This window comes from Acinonyx jubatus, chromosome F2 (genome assembly GCF_027475565.1).
Source record: "Acinonyx jubatus isolate Ajub_Pintada_27869175 chromosome F2, VMU_Ajub_asm_v1.0, whole genome shotgun sequence".
In the NCBI taxonomy this organism is placed as follows: Eukaryota; Metazoa; Chordata; class Mammalia; order Carnivora; family Felidae; genus Acinonyx; species Acinonyx jubatus.
In genome coordinates, this window is record NC_069394.1 from 81201807 (window position 1) to 81220179 (window position 18373).

The 18373-nt window shown below is 37.3% G+C and overlaps 1 protein-coding gene across 2 annotated transcripts in view; it reads right to left on the reverse strand.

Moving 5' to 3' along the window:
* UBE2V2 (ubiquitin conjugating enzyme E2 V2) overlaps positions 1 to 18373 on the reverse strand; it is a 61935-nt gene that overhangs the window by 19136 nt on the left and 24426 nt on the right. Inside the window, exons 2-3 of one of the 2 annotated variants that reach the window (XM_027042812.2) lie at positions 7150 to 7298; positions 2978 to 3103 (exon numbers count right to left, since the gene is read on the reverse strand). In XM_027042812.2, coding sequence (XP_026898613.1) covers positions 2978 to 3103; positions 7150 to 7298 — 275 coding nt within the window. The remainder of the gene's footprint in view (positions 1 to 2977; positions 3104 to 7149; positions 7299 to 18373) is intronic. The other variant, XM_053208691.1, reaches the window with a different exon arrangement.

The window sequence follows — 18373 nt, forward strand, 5'->3', positions numbered from 1 at the left end:
GTATTGCAAGACATCAATGATTTATCACGTTATGATTTATTAGAAACGTTTGCTCGTCTTGCAGAACAAGTTACTCACAATCCAAGGTTTTACTGTATTTTCTTTTTTATTTCATTTTCTTAGTAATTTTTATTGTATTTTACACAAGTACTGATCTACAACATATTGGATACCAACAAACCAACCATTAAACACTCAAGTCTTAAGAAACACTGCCCTAGGGTAGAAGAATACTTATATAAGAATGTCCATTGTAGCAATCTTTTCAGTGAAAACTGAAAACGGCCTAAATGCCCAGCAAGTGAAAAACAGTATTAAAAGGAACAATCTAATTTAAATGACTCAACACGGATGAAACTCAAAACTCACTGACGTGATTCCACACAAAAGTAATACAATATAGAGGTATACACACACGTGCATAGTTAAAGCATAACAATCATGCATGGAAATGATAAACATCAAATTCAAGATGAGATTACTTAGGAGGAAAGTAGAAGGGGAAACTGGGGAAAGGTACACAGAGTTAACTACTTATAATGTAGTCTTTCTTTTAAAAAAGGCTATTACAAACAAGACCAAAATGCTAAGATGTGACAAGGGAAAATGGACGATGTTGGTTATATCACTTTTCTAAAATTTGTCTATGTATCAAAAACATTTCTTTTAAAAACACCAAAAATGAAAACAAAGAGAAAAGTAGTAATAAATTAATAGAAACTGCTACAAAGGAAAAGATTATCAGAGTAAAAAAAGGGACAGAATTCAAGAAAAGACTTTTTGAAGAAAGTGACTTTTACACAGAAAAGGGAAGGATCTGTAAGGATTAGCCAGAGTGGGGGAGATGTCCAGACAGGAAGAACAGTGCACTGATCCTGAGGCAAAATGAAAGGCATGCAGGGCAGTGTGGACCCTGTGAGTCCCAATGAACCATGGCAAAAAGCATGCACATTGTGGTTGAAGTCATTAAAGGATCTTAAAGCACAGAAGTGACATAACACAATTTGTATTTTAGAAAGATCCTTCTGGGATACATGCACCCCAATGTTTATAGCAGCACTATCAACAATACCCAAAGTATGGAAAGAGCCCAAATGTCCATCGATGGATGAATGAATAAAGAAGATGTGGTCTATATATACAGTGGAATATTACTCGGCAATCAAAAAGAAGGAAATCTTGTCATTTGCAACTATGAGGATAGAACTGGAGGGTATTATGCTAAGTGAAATTAGTCAGAGAAAGACAAAATCATATGACTTCACTCAGATGAGGACTTTAAGAGACAAAACAGATGAACATAAGAAAAGGGAAACAAAAATAATATAAAAACAGGGAGGGGGGACAAAACAGATGAGATTCATAAATATGGAAACAAACTGAGGATTACTGGAGGGGTTGTGGGAGGGGGGGATGGGCTAAATGGGTAAGGGGCCTTAAGGAATCACTGTTGCACTATATGCTAACTAATTTGGATGTAAATTTTTAAAAATAAAAAAGAAATTTAGAAAAAAGAAATTCCCTAAACAATATCCTTCTGTATGTTCAAAATGTTTTATAATCCTGCTTCTATCACATCTCTTAATATTATTTATCATAGAAATACTTAAGTATGCACACTGTAATTTCTAGAATAACCACTGGAAAAAACAAAAATAGAATGAAAAATTTTGAGAACCATTTCAAAAGCAGAAAAGCAGCAAAAACCACATGGAAAATGAGAAACCACAAAATAAAATGATTTATTAAACCTAAACATATCAATATTATATTAAATGTAAAGGGACTAAATAGTCCCAATAAATTACAAAGACTGACAGACTGACAGGAAGGACTCTCAGAACCCAGCTTTTAGGTGGCATGCATCAGGTAGGGAGATTTGTAAGTGACCAGCAGGTTCAGAGCTGAGACTTCCAATAACCTGTCCACCTTCTTCCTGTCAGGGTCATGCTTTCTTCTAGCACATCCAGCAGGGAAGCACTTGCCATTGTGGGGCCTAGCTGTGGGTCTGCATACTAGACTGAGTTGGGGGCTAGAGGGCTAGTTCTGTGTGTCCAGGGTTCAATTTGTTACCAGAGGGAATTACAAATGTGAAACAGATGAAATATGGAATAAATCCTACTGTGATGAAATAGTGTGTTGGTATAAACTCACAGTTTTTAATAGATGATAGGTAAGGCAGGTATATAAATAGATAAATAGGAAGGAAAGAGGGAGGGAGGCTAGGTATACACACATGATACATTGGGTAAGATTAAAAAAAAAAGACAGTATATAAAAGAATATTTTTAAGATGTTAATTACTACTAGTGAGGAAAAGGAATACAGGAATAGGATGAGAAGGAGCACACAAGAAGTTAAGGACATTGATAACATTCTATTTCCTAAGATGGATGATGTTCATTTTATTATTATTGTGTTATTACACTTCCTAACATGTATTTTGCACGTGAGTGTACTCTCAACATGGCATATCAAGAGCCTGGATTTAGAAGTCTTAACATGAGCCCTAACAACCTAATCATAATGGAAATTCAGCCTTCCCACTAACTTCCAGGTAGAGCATGTCATTTTGGTTTATTTGCTTTAAACACACAACAATGCTCAACCATGACTATTTGTTCTAATACAGACACACTTGTTCCTCAAAGCCTCCCCTTCATGAATATTCATTTTTTTAATCTCACCAAATGTACCTTAACCTTAAAGAAAAATAACAAAGAGAATGTTATCTTTTTACCAAATAAGGATTCAACTCAAATATGACTACTGAAGCAATTAATAAACCCTGAGAGAACTGTTGTCATCACATCTATCTAGGCTGGTACATAAAGGTTTTTTAAGGACAGATTGATTTATAAGAGAAAAACAAGACATATTTCTTTTAGACTTCCAACTAAACAAAGGTCTGTTTTATATTTTAACTTTCTTCTGACTATATATTATTTTATAAAAATAAAATGACTATTTTACTTACCATTCCACTGGAATTATTAATTCCATTCATATTAATTTTGGTTACAAATCTAACTGATGGAGGAGCTTCTGGGTATTTAGGTCCACATTCTACTTTCAGGCTATATATTCTGTTTTCATAATTTGTCTGGAAGGCAAAAATAATAATATTCAACTGCTAATGAAGAGGAAAGGTACAATATTAATGTATTTGATATTACTTTATGATCAATAATTTATATTTTTGTACATTCACATTTATATGATAAGCTAACCAGCTATAGATTTCACTTACCCAAACCGATCCACAACTTCCTTTCCCTCAAGTAAGAGCTATTCCCGAGTGGAGGTCAGAGCTGGGATACTAAACTACTGTAATTTAAAATGTATGCAACAATCTTGTATATATATTACTAATTATTTCAACACTTTGAAAAGAAACACCTGTATAAAAGTCAACCAAGGTTAACCGCACACATCCATTAACACGCCCAGCAGTTTGGATGTGTACAGTAAGGACTAACATCACGGAGATCGCAAGGAAATCATCCAGTCTGTGGTACTCAATCTGGATGAACAGTAACCTACCTACAAGACTTACATTAACAAGTAAGAATAATAGGGCCGCCTGGGTGGCTCAGTTGCTTAAGCGCCCAACTCTGGTTTTGGCTCAGGTCATGATCTCACAGTTTGTGGGTTTGAGGCGCAGGTCAGGCCCCATGCTGCCAGAGCAGAACCTGCTTGGAATTCTCTCTCTCCTTCTCTCTCTGCCCCTCCCTGCTCACTCTGTCTCTCTCAAAATAAAAAAAATAAACATTAATAAATAAATAACAAAAATAATAGTAATAGCCCCCAACAAACTCTATAATGTTAAATATACTCAACATATATGGGAACAACCAGAACTCTCACACTTTACTGGGAGTAGAGGGTGGTATAACCATTTAGGAAACAAACTGGCATTTTCTTATAAAGATAAATAAGTGTGTACCTACCTACCCTATGATGTAACAATTCCATTCCTAGACATTTTATCCAAAAAAATGGAAACAAGCATGTTCACAAAAGACTTTTAAAAGACTGTTCATAGCAGCTTTATTTCAAATAGCCACAAAGTAGATAAAATCCAAATACCATGAACACAGTGAAAAATACATTATGGTACAAATCCATACAGTAAAATACTACTCAGTAACATAAATATTAAGAACCATAAATAAAAAAAACCGCTACCACTACTGTGTGGAACAACACAACTAAATCTCTGAGACATCGTGCTGAGTCGAAATAAGCAGACCAGTAAATACACACACTGCATGATTCCACTTACATGAAATTCTACCACATGCAAAACTGCTCCAGGGCACACGTGACTGAACTATTCTGTATCTAGACAGGAGCATAGGCAACAAGGTGTATTTGTTGAAACTCGTGGTGAGATTTGTGCATTTCATTGTATGTAAATTATACCCAACTTTTTAAAATTAAATTAAAAAACTCTAAACCAGCCTTTTAGAGTAAACATCATCTTAACTTTGGACCAAGGTCTAATTTTATCACTCCGATTAAAAAAAACAAAAACAAAAACAAAAAACAGCCACATCTTTCTGTCATCCAATCAATAGCAAAATACAAAAAGGGGAAAAAAAGGAATATTTACAAAATATGTACTATAGTCAGGTACCTTCCTATTGTCTAATTATTAAGTCATTTAATTCTCCAAACTAAATGGGCAAAGCAGATCCATTTACACATAAGGAAAACTTGGAAAAGTTACTAAATCTCTAATGCTAAAAAAATATTGCTTCAGAAAATTTAAAACACAAACATATATGGAAAAACAAAATTGCTGATTATATAAATCCAAAGTACTAGAATAACATTAAAAAAATCAGGGATGTTAATAATGCATTAAAAAAATTAAAAACCCCTAACCAAGTAACAGTATGGTAAGGCAAAATTTTCCCATTATGCTGGTTAGATGTGGATACCTGAAGCTGGGGACAAACTGCTCTAAATATGGCACCTCCTAAAGAGAAAACAATTAAGGGGAGACAGTAACTCCTGCAGGTTTTATTACAAGGCAACTGAATGAGTGCACAAGTACTCACCCTCACTGGGTCTCAGTGAAGGAGGAAGTCGGGAGATGGTGACAGAAGGCAGAAAAATCATCGGCTGGCCGGAAAGATGCTGTGCCTTTGTAAGGTGCTCCCCTCTTGCCCCTTCCTGGCTTCCAAAGGAAGTAAGAAGAGGCTCCAACACCACTACCCTGAGAAAGGGGAAGGCCCAGGGTGCCTTGGTGGCTCAGTTGGTTAAGTGCCTGACTTCAGCTCAGGTCATGATCTTGAGGTTTGTAAGTCTGAGCCTTGCATGGGGCTCTGTGCTGAGAGCCCAGAGCAGGGAACCTGCTTTGGATTCTGTGTTTCCCTCTCTCTCTGTACCTCCCCTGCTTGTAATGTCTCTCTCTCTGTCTCTCTCTCTCTCTCTCTCTCTCTTTCTCTCTCTCTCCCTCTCTCTCTCTCAAAAACAAATAAAAGTCCAAAAAATTAAAAAAAAAATAAAAGAAAGAAAAGGAAGGAAGGAAGGAAGGAAGGAAGGAAGGAAGGAAGGAAGGAAGGAAGAGAGGGAAGGCGGGAGGGAGGGAGGGGAAGGCCCAGTGACCAGCCGTCCAGCATGTCCAGTGGCCCAATGGCAGCATTGTGTCTACACAGCTCTTTTGAGCAAACCAAACCCACCCCCGCAAGCTAGAGCAGGCTTCACTATGCACTGGACACAGCCTGGACACAGAGAGGCTTCCTGCAATTCGGTGACACCAGGAAAGGCAGCTAGTCTGCATGTGAGATCAACTGGGAGCTGCTCTTCCATATTCGGGAACTATGTTCCAGGCCGGTCCACAAAATCACTGAGGAAACTCACACACAAGCTCTAAAACATTCCTAAAGTTTCAAGTCTATTGGAGGTAGTGGCTGGAGAAAAACTAAATCTAAATAATTTCAAACTTATACTCTAGTATAAATAAATATACTAGATATCTAGTAAATAAATATACTAAATACAGTAAATATCTAGTATATATAAATATAAATTTATACTCTAGTATACTCAAGTTCAGACTGTCAAATCTTCAAACTATTCATTAAGAATGTTGTTCATAAATTAGGGGGCGCCTGGGTGGCTCAGTTGGTTAAGCATCTAACTCTTGGTTTTGTCTCAGGTCATGATCTCACAGTTTCAAGCCCAATGCACAGCCAATAGTATATAAAACCAAAGACTAAAAAAGAAAACCTTCAAACTGGTGCTCTTTGCAGAAGTCAAAAACATTATGGAATACATATTTCAAAGACTCACTGCCAGGAGTGCAGTAAATGGGATCTTTGAGTAAGGAATGCAACGTGGAAAAATATTTCCCAGTCTGGAAAAGATTTTGAGTAAAAATAAAACTTCTTAAGCTTGAGAAAGACCTAAATAAAATGAAGCACAACGGGTCTGTTGCCAACAATGCTAGAAAATATACAAAAAGCATAGACTTTTCTCTGTATTTTATAAATGAAAAAATTGAGGCCTATAGTATATACAAGACAAGTCACATGTCAAGAGAGCAAACAGCAGTGTGCATTCAATACAAACCAATTTAGAAACCTTTGGTTACACCTTGGTTACACACATAGCGAGCGGGTTAGTAACAGGTTATGTCAAAATATACTGTTTGCTCTTCCCAAGTAACCCCTCCATTTCCTCACCTTTTCTCCTCTCTATCTGGAATGTTCTCCATCCCCATCACCACCTTCTGAAATCCTACCAGTCAGTCCTTTAAGGCTCATTCCAAAGGCAACTTCCTCCACTGTTCAGCCTTCCTCAATTATTCCAGCTAGAAGAAACATATTCTAAAGTCCCGTAGTGAACTTTCTCTGCCATATTTAGAATCTGTCATTTGTAATTATTTTTTCTTCTCTACTCAACTGCAAACACCTTGACGGCAATGACCGTATCAATATTTTCCCCCCAGTCCTCCACAAAATCAACCATTATACCCTACACACAGGAAGCATCTCGATGAATGTATACAAAATGAATTAAAAGGGAGGAATTGTTTCAGTTAAAAGTGATAATTACTTTAATATCAATATTAAATAAAATGCTTACTCTAAAATGACAATAATATCAATAGAAAAAAATATAATTTATAGCACTGACCCTTGGTGGCCCAATAATCATGCCTGTCCACCTTGTAAGTGTCATATCTTCATCATCTTCAAGGCCCCAGCTAACCGTACCATCGCCTACTCCTTTTTGTCCTTCTTCAAGTTCTTCCAACAAGCGAAAATTACGAGGAACTTTAACTCCTATACAAAAGAATGTAAATGTAAAAAGCCCATAATTACAAGAGTTGCATATATTCAAATTGAGCTTTTTCCAGTTTAAACTTTACAAATTATTTCCCAAAATGCCAAATTCCCTTTAAGCATTCTCCCCCAGAAAACGCTCAATCTAAAACCACTCAAAATGAAAACCCTGAAGAAAACACCGTAACCATTAGCTGCAGCATAGAACATGTAGATAAATTCCTAACAAATCAATGTTATCCTGGCATAAATCAGTCATAAGGAAATCATTATAAAATGAATATTTTCCATAACTGAGATTTCTGTTCCAAGCCTAGAACACTTCATCAAGTAAATAGGCAGGACCAGAAAGTTCAAATTCATTAACATGTCCTCTCTAATGCTTTTTAAAGAACAGAATTATGTTCCATCTTTAAAAAAGCACTAGAGGGCACAATTTTTTTCAAGAATGCTGAAGCAGCCCCATCCATGGCCCCCAGTCAGTCTCCTTTCTTGTCCTCATCCCTAACTAGAGGGTCTTACCTCTCCCCATGTCAGCATGGGGCGTCATCATCCCTTGGGGAGCTCCTTGATTTGAGAATAACTCTCCTTATGGATATAGCAGTTTCCTAGGACCCGCCCTTCACCTCTGGGCCCAACCCAGCAAATTTTGCACGATCCACTAGCCCTTCTCATACCTCCCCCTCTTTAGACTTCATCACCCCTACTTTATTTCTAAAATCTTAACACAGAAGTTTGCCTCTCTGCCCAGAACCTAGCATTTCACAGTTCTCACTCCTTCGTCCTCAACAGACCTGGTCTTTGCCACCATTGTGACTTCCAACCCCTGGAATCCAACCATGATTCTTCCAACTGACCACAACCTTTCTTACAATTACTGGTCTCACGTCTCCAAAGAACGGACCTTGTGGTCTTTCATGTTCTCAAAAGCATCTAGATTGAAACATCCCCCAGCCCCACCACACAAGTCTTGAAAAAATTAGGTAAATGCCCTCAGAAGCCTCTCTTTGGCTCTAGAGCTTGTGCACATGTGGCCGTGCACTCTCTCTCTCATGCATGCACACACACGATTATGATTTTTTGGGGGGGGGGGGGGGGGGTGGGATGACATCTCTTCTAAAGTGGCCATCATTTTGTATAACTTCTCTCTTGGTGAAACCAAAACATCTTTCACTTACTAATTGACAGTAACCCTTCTGGACATGTAACAAAAAAGCAATAAAAATACTGTAAATTAAAAGAACACTAGCCATTTTGTGCTTCATGAAAAAAATGCTTGAAAATCTTGGGCCACAGAAATACAGAGCTTTTACAAATCACAAAAAAAAAAAAAAAAAAACCACAAAAATAGCCATTATTACAACTACTATGATTATTAAAACCATTTGTTGAGCATATATTGTGTTCTATTTTAAATAAATCATCCCCTTTAATCCTAAAAGCACCCATTTTACAGTTGTGGAAACTGGGCTATGAAGAAGTTATGTCACACAGCTGTAAGAGGCAGATCCAGTACTGAAGTCCAGTTTTCTAGACCAAAGTCACTTTTACATCAAGTCACACAGCAGTACAAACTACACAAGTGGCATATCCTGTCACAGATCTAGAAATCAGACTGCCCAGGTCCAGATCTGCTAACCACTTAACATGTGATTCCCAGCCCTGCTTTCTCACCCATAGAACTGAGGTAACAATAGTTCCTACCTCACAGAATCACTGTGAAAATTAAACAAGGTAATCCACCTTAAACACAATAAATGTTGACTATGATGACCATTTTAGTGTTTGTATTAGATGGAATTACATAAAACTTCCATTAGCCTCCATCTATGCTACGTGAGAATAAAAGCTCTTTATTCTTTAAAAGAATAATATTCTATATATGAGAATATATTCTATGTATTAGAATATACTTTATGAAATGATATATATACTCTATAAAAGCTCTAAAAACTGTAGGGTGGCCCCTAGAAATTTTACCCTAAGCTGTTAGTTTCTATTCACCTAACATCGGGACAGCTGCTATTTTCCTGTAGCTTATACAGTCATGACCTCCACAATGCATTGCTACTGAACTCCTTTTTAAAATAACCTTAAATCAGCTTGATTATCCTTACCATTTAAAGCCATTCCCCAAGAATTATTCTAAAAAAATTTTTTTTTGATGTTTTTATTTATTTTTGACACAGAGAGAGACAGAGCATGAGCAGGGGAGGGGCAGAGAGAGAGGGAGACACAGAATCTGAAGCAGGCTCCAGGCTCCTAGCTGTCAGCACAGAGCCCGACGCAGTGCTTGAACTCAGGAACCGCAAGATCATGACCTGAGCTGAAGTCGGACATTTAACCGAACTGAGCCACCCACACGCCCCTCCCCAAGAATTATTCTAAATTTGCATTGAATTCTGTTGCTGATTTATAAACAATTCAATCAAGTGACCTTTATGAGCATCCAAAACTACAAAGGGAACTAGAAAATTAAGGTTTCTTCTTATATAAGTGCCGTAAAAGTGATAAAGATAGTTACTACTAAACTTTTCACCATTTCTTTATATTGCATTTTGGGAAAATAATTGTAAGATTAATAGATAATTACTGATAGTACTAACATTTAAAAAATTATAGCAGCTAAGACAACTTTGCTTTTAAAGTATAAGACAAAAAAATACAAGATTAACACTGAGTCATATTTTCAAATTCAGGGTTAGAGTACTCTGGTTTTATTTCAACCAACCACTAATATCTGTGAGGAAATAAAAGCCACAAGGTGGGGATGTTACTCCATGAAAATTGAAGTATTTACGTAGACTGCCCTCTGGATCTTTTGCCATATATGAGCCTTTTCCTATAGTTCTACTTGTCTTTTTCCTGTATGTCTGTGTGTGTTATTAAGTTTAAACTATTTTGTTCTGTTAGTCTTGAATCTTCATTAAAAGAAAAAAAAAAAAGTCACCCATAAATCCACCCTTCCTAGCTGAAGCTTTTAAAATGATGTCAATTTTTGGTCCAGAAGAATACCAAAGATCATCCAGTCCAAAACCTAATACTTTAGAGGAAATAAAATTATCACCAGTAAAAGTGGAGTGATAATCCTAAAGTCACTTAACTATTAATTGACAAACCAAGTCAAAAACCTCTAGGCTTCTCCACTAAGCTAGTTTCTTCTTTAGTACATTACAATGAACCTATACTCCTGGGAAGTAAGACCAAAAATAATGACATTCATAACCAAAACTCTGAATGCAAACAAATACATTCTAGAAAAATGCTTCCAGTTTTAAATGTGAAAGATATCAAATTGCACATCACTTGCCTTTAATTCCCATGATACCAAAAATAAAGGCATAAAGACTGCCAAATAAAGCCCAGAATGAATCTTGTCATGCAATGTTTATTAAGAAAAAAGATTTCCCAACTTTAACTCATAGATTTTGACCTTTTTCAAGTTACAAGGAAAAAAAGGCTAAGAACTTGAATAGTAATAAATCTATCCAATCAGCCATACAAACATGAGAAACAACAGCAAAGCAAATTTACTATCAGTTTGCAATTAATCATCTAAATTAAGTAAGTTCTACCACAAAAAAAAAGACAAGAGGTGGTATAGTTTTAGACAGGGCAGTATAAATTCCAGTTCTACCTGATGGTGAACATTCTAAGATGTACAAAAGCCCCTAAAATTCAAAAAATAATTATTGTTACCATTTTAGTGTATTTCTCTTCAGATTATTTTCCATACAAAATATATGGCTTCCATGCTTTTTTCCCCAAAATGAGTTCATGCCTCAAAGTTTTGTAACTTCCTTTTCCCCCACCTACGAACTTATTTCTGTGGCAAACATAATCAGGTGCCATCTTAAAATGCCCCAATAAATAATATTAGTCTTGCTTGGGGGGCAGGAATAGGAAGACTTGACTAGGGGAATCATCACCTACTCAAAACTTAAAGGAGGGGTGCCTGGGTGGCTCAGTCGGTTGGGCGTCCGACTTCGGCTCAGGTCATGATCTCACCGTCCATGGGTTCAAGCCCTACATCGGGCTCTGTGCTGAAAGCTCGGAGCCCGTTGCATGCTTTAGATTCTGTCTCCCTCTCTCTCTGCCCCTCCCCCACTCAAGCTCTGTCTCTGTCTCTCTCAAAAATAAACATTACAAAAAAAATTTTTTTAATTAAAGGAAAATATCTGTAGAAATGGAATAAACGTTTTCTGTTTTATGTGCTTTTCAACCCTCCTCTAGCTGATCCTCACAAACACCCAGGTCCCAGGTTGGCTATGGGTCCCCTCCCCTCACCCTACTACCCAGAGGGTCTACAAGGTTCAGGAAGAGAGTGTATGGGGCATGTGTGCTGCGGGATGTGGCCAAGGCTGCTTACGTGTCCCCTGCAGAGTCCTTGGGCAGGGATTTCAACAAACATGAGTGGACACACTGTTAAGATGGCACTCATGAAAAGCCCCACCTTTGATTTTAGTTCTCTAATTCTGCACCCCCCCTGGGAGTTCTGAGTTCTCAACCCCCAACAAGCTGACTTGATTAAAAATAACATATTTACTGAGCACCTCCCATGAGACAAACATTTGCTAAAAGCTTTACAGGCAGAAGTCCTTCATTAAATCACCTCGTAAGCTGATATAACATCACCATTTCACTAGATAAGAAAATTAAGGCTTAAATTATTAGGCTGAAGCTTATAAAATCAAAGTACAGTTATTCAGGCATCTTTTTAACCAGAAGAAAGAGAAATCTCATAAAATTCAATCTAATTACATGGCGAGTAAGTCAGGGTTGAAGCTCTTAGCCAGTATTCTCCACTGCCTACTCATGGAACCTACCAGTCCCGAATGGAGCTCCTTTCCCTACCTCCTGCTAATTTGTCCCCAATCCATGCAAATTTAATAGGGATGAGGGACACATCTTGACCAAGTATGTAAGCAACTCTGATCAAATACATACTGTTCTGAACTCCATTAAAAGGACTCTTCCCAGGGGTGCCGGGTATCTCAACCGGGTAAGCACCCAATCCTTGATTTGGGCTCAGGTATTGATCTCATGGTTCGTGAGATTGAGCCCCACTTCCAGTTCTGCGCTGACAGCATGGGGCCTGCCTAGGATTCTCTCCCTCTCTCTCTGCCCCTCCTCCGCTCACGCAGGGCCTGCTCGCTCCTTCTCTCTCTCTCTCTCAAAATAAATACACATTACGGAAAAAAAATCTCTCTGTATGTCACATACTAGGCATGCTCAAAGCAAAATACTCCCATCCAGGGAAATAACATAGCACTTTATATTTTTCAAATTACTTTCTCATACTGCCACCTATCTGAATATAAAAAAAGTCTTTTTGAGGTACGATGGGCAGCTATACCCACATTTTACAAAGACCAAAGACATAAAGTAACTTATTCAAGACCACTGCAAGCTAGTAGCTTACTCAAAACTAAAATTCAGCTTTCCCAACACAGGTACAAACTGCCACCGTACACTGCATCTCAAAAGCCATAAAACTTTCTTCATTTTTATTCTTTTAAAGTGAGCCCAATGTGGGGCTTGAACTCATGACCCCGAGACCAAGAGTCACATGCTCTACCAACTGAGCCACCAGGCACCCCAGAATCCAGAAAACAAAAAACAAAGCAAGGGGTGCCTGGGTTGAGGGCATCAGTCAGTTGAATGTCTGACTCTTGGTTTTGGCTCAGGTCATGATCCCAGGGGGTCGTGGGATCAAGCCCTGCATCCAGCTCAGCACTGAGTGTGGAGATCCCCTCTCTCCTTCTTCCCCTCTCCCTACTTGTGCTCTCTCTCCCTTTCTAAAATTAAAAAAAAAAAAAAAAATTAAAATTAAAGCCCCATGGATTAAAAAAAAATGTAGGGAGATTACAGAGTATGTACAACTTAAAATAAAATACATATTTTCCAAACACGACTCGTTGAAATTTGCCATAAGCAAAAATATTGTAAAGGAAGTGTTAAAATTTAAGTCCAAGAAATTCATGGTTTTGCAGTGCTTAAAATCATATATTAATAAAAACATTTATAGAAGCTCCCTGAATAATACTTCACAATTTTCCAGAAACTTAAGAGTCAGATATTTGTTGAGTTTTAACATTATTATCTACCTTAATGGGACAAAAAATTATGAAAACACCATGTAGAGAATCACACATAAAACAGCAAAGTATCAGGAGACCTATATTCTGTCATCCATTCACTATTGTATTAATTCATGCCTTCACTCAATAATCATCTGACTGCTACCAGATGCAGTTACTATAATAGACGCTTGAAACCAGGAGACTAAAAGCTTAGTTTGCTCTCAAGAAGTTTACGAACTAGGACAGGAAGATGATTAAAGAGACAGCACAATACAATGTGAAAAATCCTCTGGAATTATCTAGAAAGGACAGCTTACCCCAAAAGAAGGGACAAGGAAAGTCTCCTAAAAGAAGAAACTCACCAGATGCACCATAAAGAACAGAAACGATCCAGGGTGAAGAACGGGTGAAAATATGTAAGACGTCAGTGGAGAAAAATTACAAAATATAAGTAAAGAACATCAAAAACCTGAATAAATAAAGCAATCAGCCTACATGACAAACTTATTGCAAAGGTTAAGTACTCAAATTAATCTAGAGATTCTTTCCATGTAAACTGAAATTCAAATAGCATTGTTCCTGGAACTTGACAAACAGTCCTAATATTCTTCTGGCAAGAGTTTGGAGAAAATTTTTAAAGAAAAAGAAAACAGAAGGAATAATTTCCCTAGATATTAAGATTTTCTCATCAGCCAAAGAAACTAACATAATGTGAAATTAGACTAACAGACTAATGGGGAGGAGCCCCAAAACAGATACATGCACATATGAACAGGATATATATACTCTGAAAACTACAGAAGACTTATGAGAGAAATTGAAGAGGGCACAAAACAGTGGAAAAGCATTCCAGGCTCATGGGCTGAAAAAATGAACACTGTTAAAATGCCTATACTACCCAAAGCAATCTACACATTTAATGCAATCTCTATCAAAGTAACACCAGCATTTTTCACAGAACTAGAACAATCCTAAAATTTGTATGAAACCACAAAAGACCCCAAATAGCCAAAGCAATCCTGAAAAAGCAAAACAAAGCTGGAAGCATCACAATTCCAAATTCCAAGCTGTATTACAAAGCTGTAGTCATCAAGATAGTATGGTACTGTCACAAAAACAGACACACAGATCAATGGAACAGACTAGAAAACCCAGAAATGGACCCACAACTATATGGTCGACTCATCTTTGACAAAGCAGGAAAGGACATCCAATGGAAAAAAGACCATCTCTTCAACAAATGGTGTTGGGAAAACTGTACAGCAACATGCAGAAAAATGAACCTGGACCACTTTCTTACACCATACACAAAAATAAATTCAAAATGGATGAAGGAACTAAACGTGAAACAGGAAACCATCAAAATTCTACAGAAGAACACAGGCGGCAACCTCTTTGACCTCAGTTGCAGCAACTTCTTACTAGACACATCATCAAAGGCAAGGGAAACAAAAGCAAAACTGAACTATTGGGACTTCAGGATAAAAAGCTTCTGCACAGCAAAGGTAACAATCAACAAAACTAAAAGGCAGCCTATGGAATGGGAGATACTTGCGAATGGCATATCTCATAAAGGGTTAGGATCCAAAATCTATAAAAAACTTATGAAACTCAACACCCAAAAAACCCAGTTAAGAAATGGGCAGAAGAGATGAATAGACATTTTTCCAAAGAAGACAACCAGATGGCAACAGACACATGAAAACATGCTCAACATCATTCATCATCAGGGAAATATAAATCAATACCAAGATGAGATACCACCCCCTGCCTGTCAGAATGGCTAAAATCAACAACAAAGGAAACAACAGATGTTAGTGAGGATGCGGAGAAAGGGGAACCCTCTTCCACTGTTGGTGGGAATGCAAAGTGGTGCAGCCACTCTGGAAAACAGTATGGATGTTCCTCAAAAAGTCAAAAATAGAACTACCCTACAATCCAGCAATGGCACTACTAGGTATTTACCCAAAAGATACAAAAAAGCAGATTCAGAGAGGTACTGCACCCCTGTGTTTATAGCAGCACTATCGACAATAGCCAAACTATGGAAAGAGCCCAAAACTCCAACGACTGATGAATGGATAAAGAAAATGTGGTATAAATATATACAAGGGAATATTACTCTGCTATCAAAAAAAGTGACATCTTGCCATTTGCAATGATGTGGATGGAGCTAGAATGTATCATGCTAAGGGAAATAAGTCAGTCAGAGAAAGGGAAATATATGATTTCACTCGTGGAATCTAAGAAACAAAACAGATGAACAGAAAGGTTAGAAGGAAAGAGGGGGCAGGAAACAAGGGTGGTGGCGGGGGGTGGGGGGGGCAGGAAACAAGGCTCTGAGCTGTCAGCAGAGCCCGATGCCCACAGTTTGTTCTCTATCATTAAGAATCTCTTAGTGGCTCAGTCAGTTAAGGATCCAACTTTGGCTCAGGTCATAAAAGATTCTTAATGATAGAGAACAAATTGTGGATTGATTGGGTAGATGGGTGATGGGTGTTAAGGAGGGTACTTGTGATGAGCACGGGGTGTTGTATGTAGTGATGAATCACTGAATTCTACTCCTGAAACCAATATACTGCATTGTATATTAACTAAATAAGAATTTAAATAAAAATTTGAAAAAAATAAAAAAATAAAATTATTATTAAGCCTGCTAATATCAATAACCAGTTCCTTGAACAAGCAGTAAATGGCCACACACATATTTATGACAATAAATGAATTATACATATTTAGACATGAAATACAAATGATAAAACGAGCAAAAAAACTGATAAGAAAATTTGTAAAAAAAAAAAAATGCACACTGAAAAATGATGAAATTATACACTCCTCAAAATTTAACTTAAAACATGCTAAACACAATGCTGGTAGAATTATGGGAAATTTTCATTTATACATAATTATACATTCCTGGAAATCAATTCCATATTGCTCAAGAGGTAATCTGATAAAATATAACAAGAATTTTTTATTCATATGTTCTGACTTCAAATTCCACTTTGTGAAATTCACCCTCAAGGAGTGTGGACTGCCTCCAAACAGCTATGAACAATTTTTCTCCCTCCAGGCACAGCCCCCTACCCCATCAAGGGATAGAGACTATCTCCCATCCCCTTGAATCTGGTATGGCCTTGCCACTTATTTTGACAGAATATGGTAGAAGCGATGCTGGTGCAGTTGTGGGAGGCCTGGTAGCTTCTGTTTAGCTCTCTTGGGAGCCAACCACCAATTACGACACTACTAGGATATGAAGAAGCCAACCAGGCCAGAGAATGGCCACTCCTAATTGAATCAACGCACCTGGGCAACAGGCCCAGCCCATCATCATGTGAGACCAGCAGAACCACCTCGTCGATGAGAAATCATGAGAAAGAACGAATCACTGTTTGAAGCCACTAAGTTTTGAAGTGATTTGCTGTTTAAGGACAAAGATGAGAAGGGCAGGTGGAAAAGTAGTTTAGAAGTGCAAAAACTCAAATTGGCATGTATTCAGGTAACTACATCATACATTTAAAGTATTATATAAAATCATTTCCAAATTCATGAATTATATCCCACAGCGAACATCATCTTTAATGGGGAAAAACTGAGAGCTTTCCCCCTGAGGTCAGGAACAAGACAAGGATGCCCACTCTCACCACTGTTATTTAACATAGTACTGGAAGTCCTAACCACAGCATTCAGACAACAAAAGGAAATGAAAGGCAACCAAATTGGAAAGGAAGAAATAAAACTTTCATTATTTGCAGATGACATGATACTCTGTCGAGACAACCCAAAAGACTCCACCAAAAAACTGCTAGAACCAATACATGAATTTAGTAATGTCACAAGAAACAAAATCAACGTACAGAAATCTGTTGCATTTCTATACACCAATAATGAAGCGGCAGAAACAGAAATTAAGAAAACAATCCCATTTACAACTGCACCAAAAATAAGATACCTAAGAATAAACCTAACCACAGAGGTGAAAGACCCGTACTCTGAAAACTATAAAACACTGATGAAAGAAACTGAAGATGGCACAAAGAAACAGAAAGACATCCCATGCTCATGGATTGGAAGAACAAACACTGTTAAAATGTCCATACTACCCAAAGCAGTCTACGTGCAATCGCTATCAAAATACCAACAGCATTTTTCATGGAATTAGAACAAACAATTCTGAAATGTGTATGGAACCACAAAAGACCCTGAATAGCCAAAGCAATCTTGAAAAAGAGAAACAAAACTGGAGGAATCACAATTTCAGTTTTCAAGTTATATTACAAAACTATAGTAATCAAAAACAGTATGGTACTGGCACAAAAATAGACATAGATTAATCCAACAAAATTAGAAAAACAGAAATAAACCCACAACTATATGGTCATTTCATCTTTGACAAAGCAGAAAAGAATATCCAATGAAAAAAAGTCCCTTCCAGAAATGGTGCTGGGAAAACTAGACAGCAACATGCATAAGAAAGATATTAGACCACTTTCTTACACCATACACAAAAATAATTTCAAAATAGATTCAAGACCTAAATGTGACACCTGAACCCATAAAAATCCTAAAAGAGAACACAGGTAGTAACTTCTCTGACATCGGCTGTAGCAACTTTTTTCTAGATATGTCTCCTCAGGCAAGGGAAATAAAAGCAAAAACTCTTGGGACAACATCAAAATAAAAACCTTCTATGCACAAAGGAAACAATCAACAAAATTAAAGGCAACCTATGGAATGGGAGAAAATATGTGCAAATGGCGTAACCAATGTTAGGACCCAAAATATACAAAATAACTTACAAAACTCAACACCCAAAAAACAAATACAGTAAAACCTTGGAATGCGAGTAACTTGTTCTGCAAAGTGTTTTGCAAGACCAGAAAACATTTCTAATAAATTTTAATTTGGTAAATGAGCAATGTCTTGCAATACAAGTAGTACATGACACTGAACATCACATAATCAATCACAATTGAGCCAATGGTTCTTGAA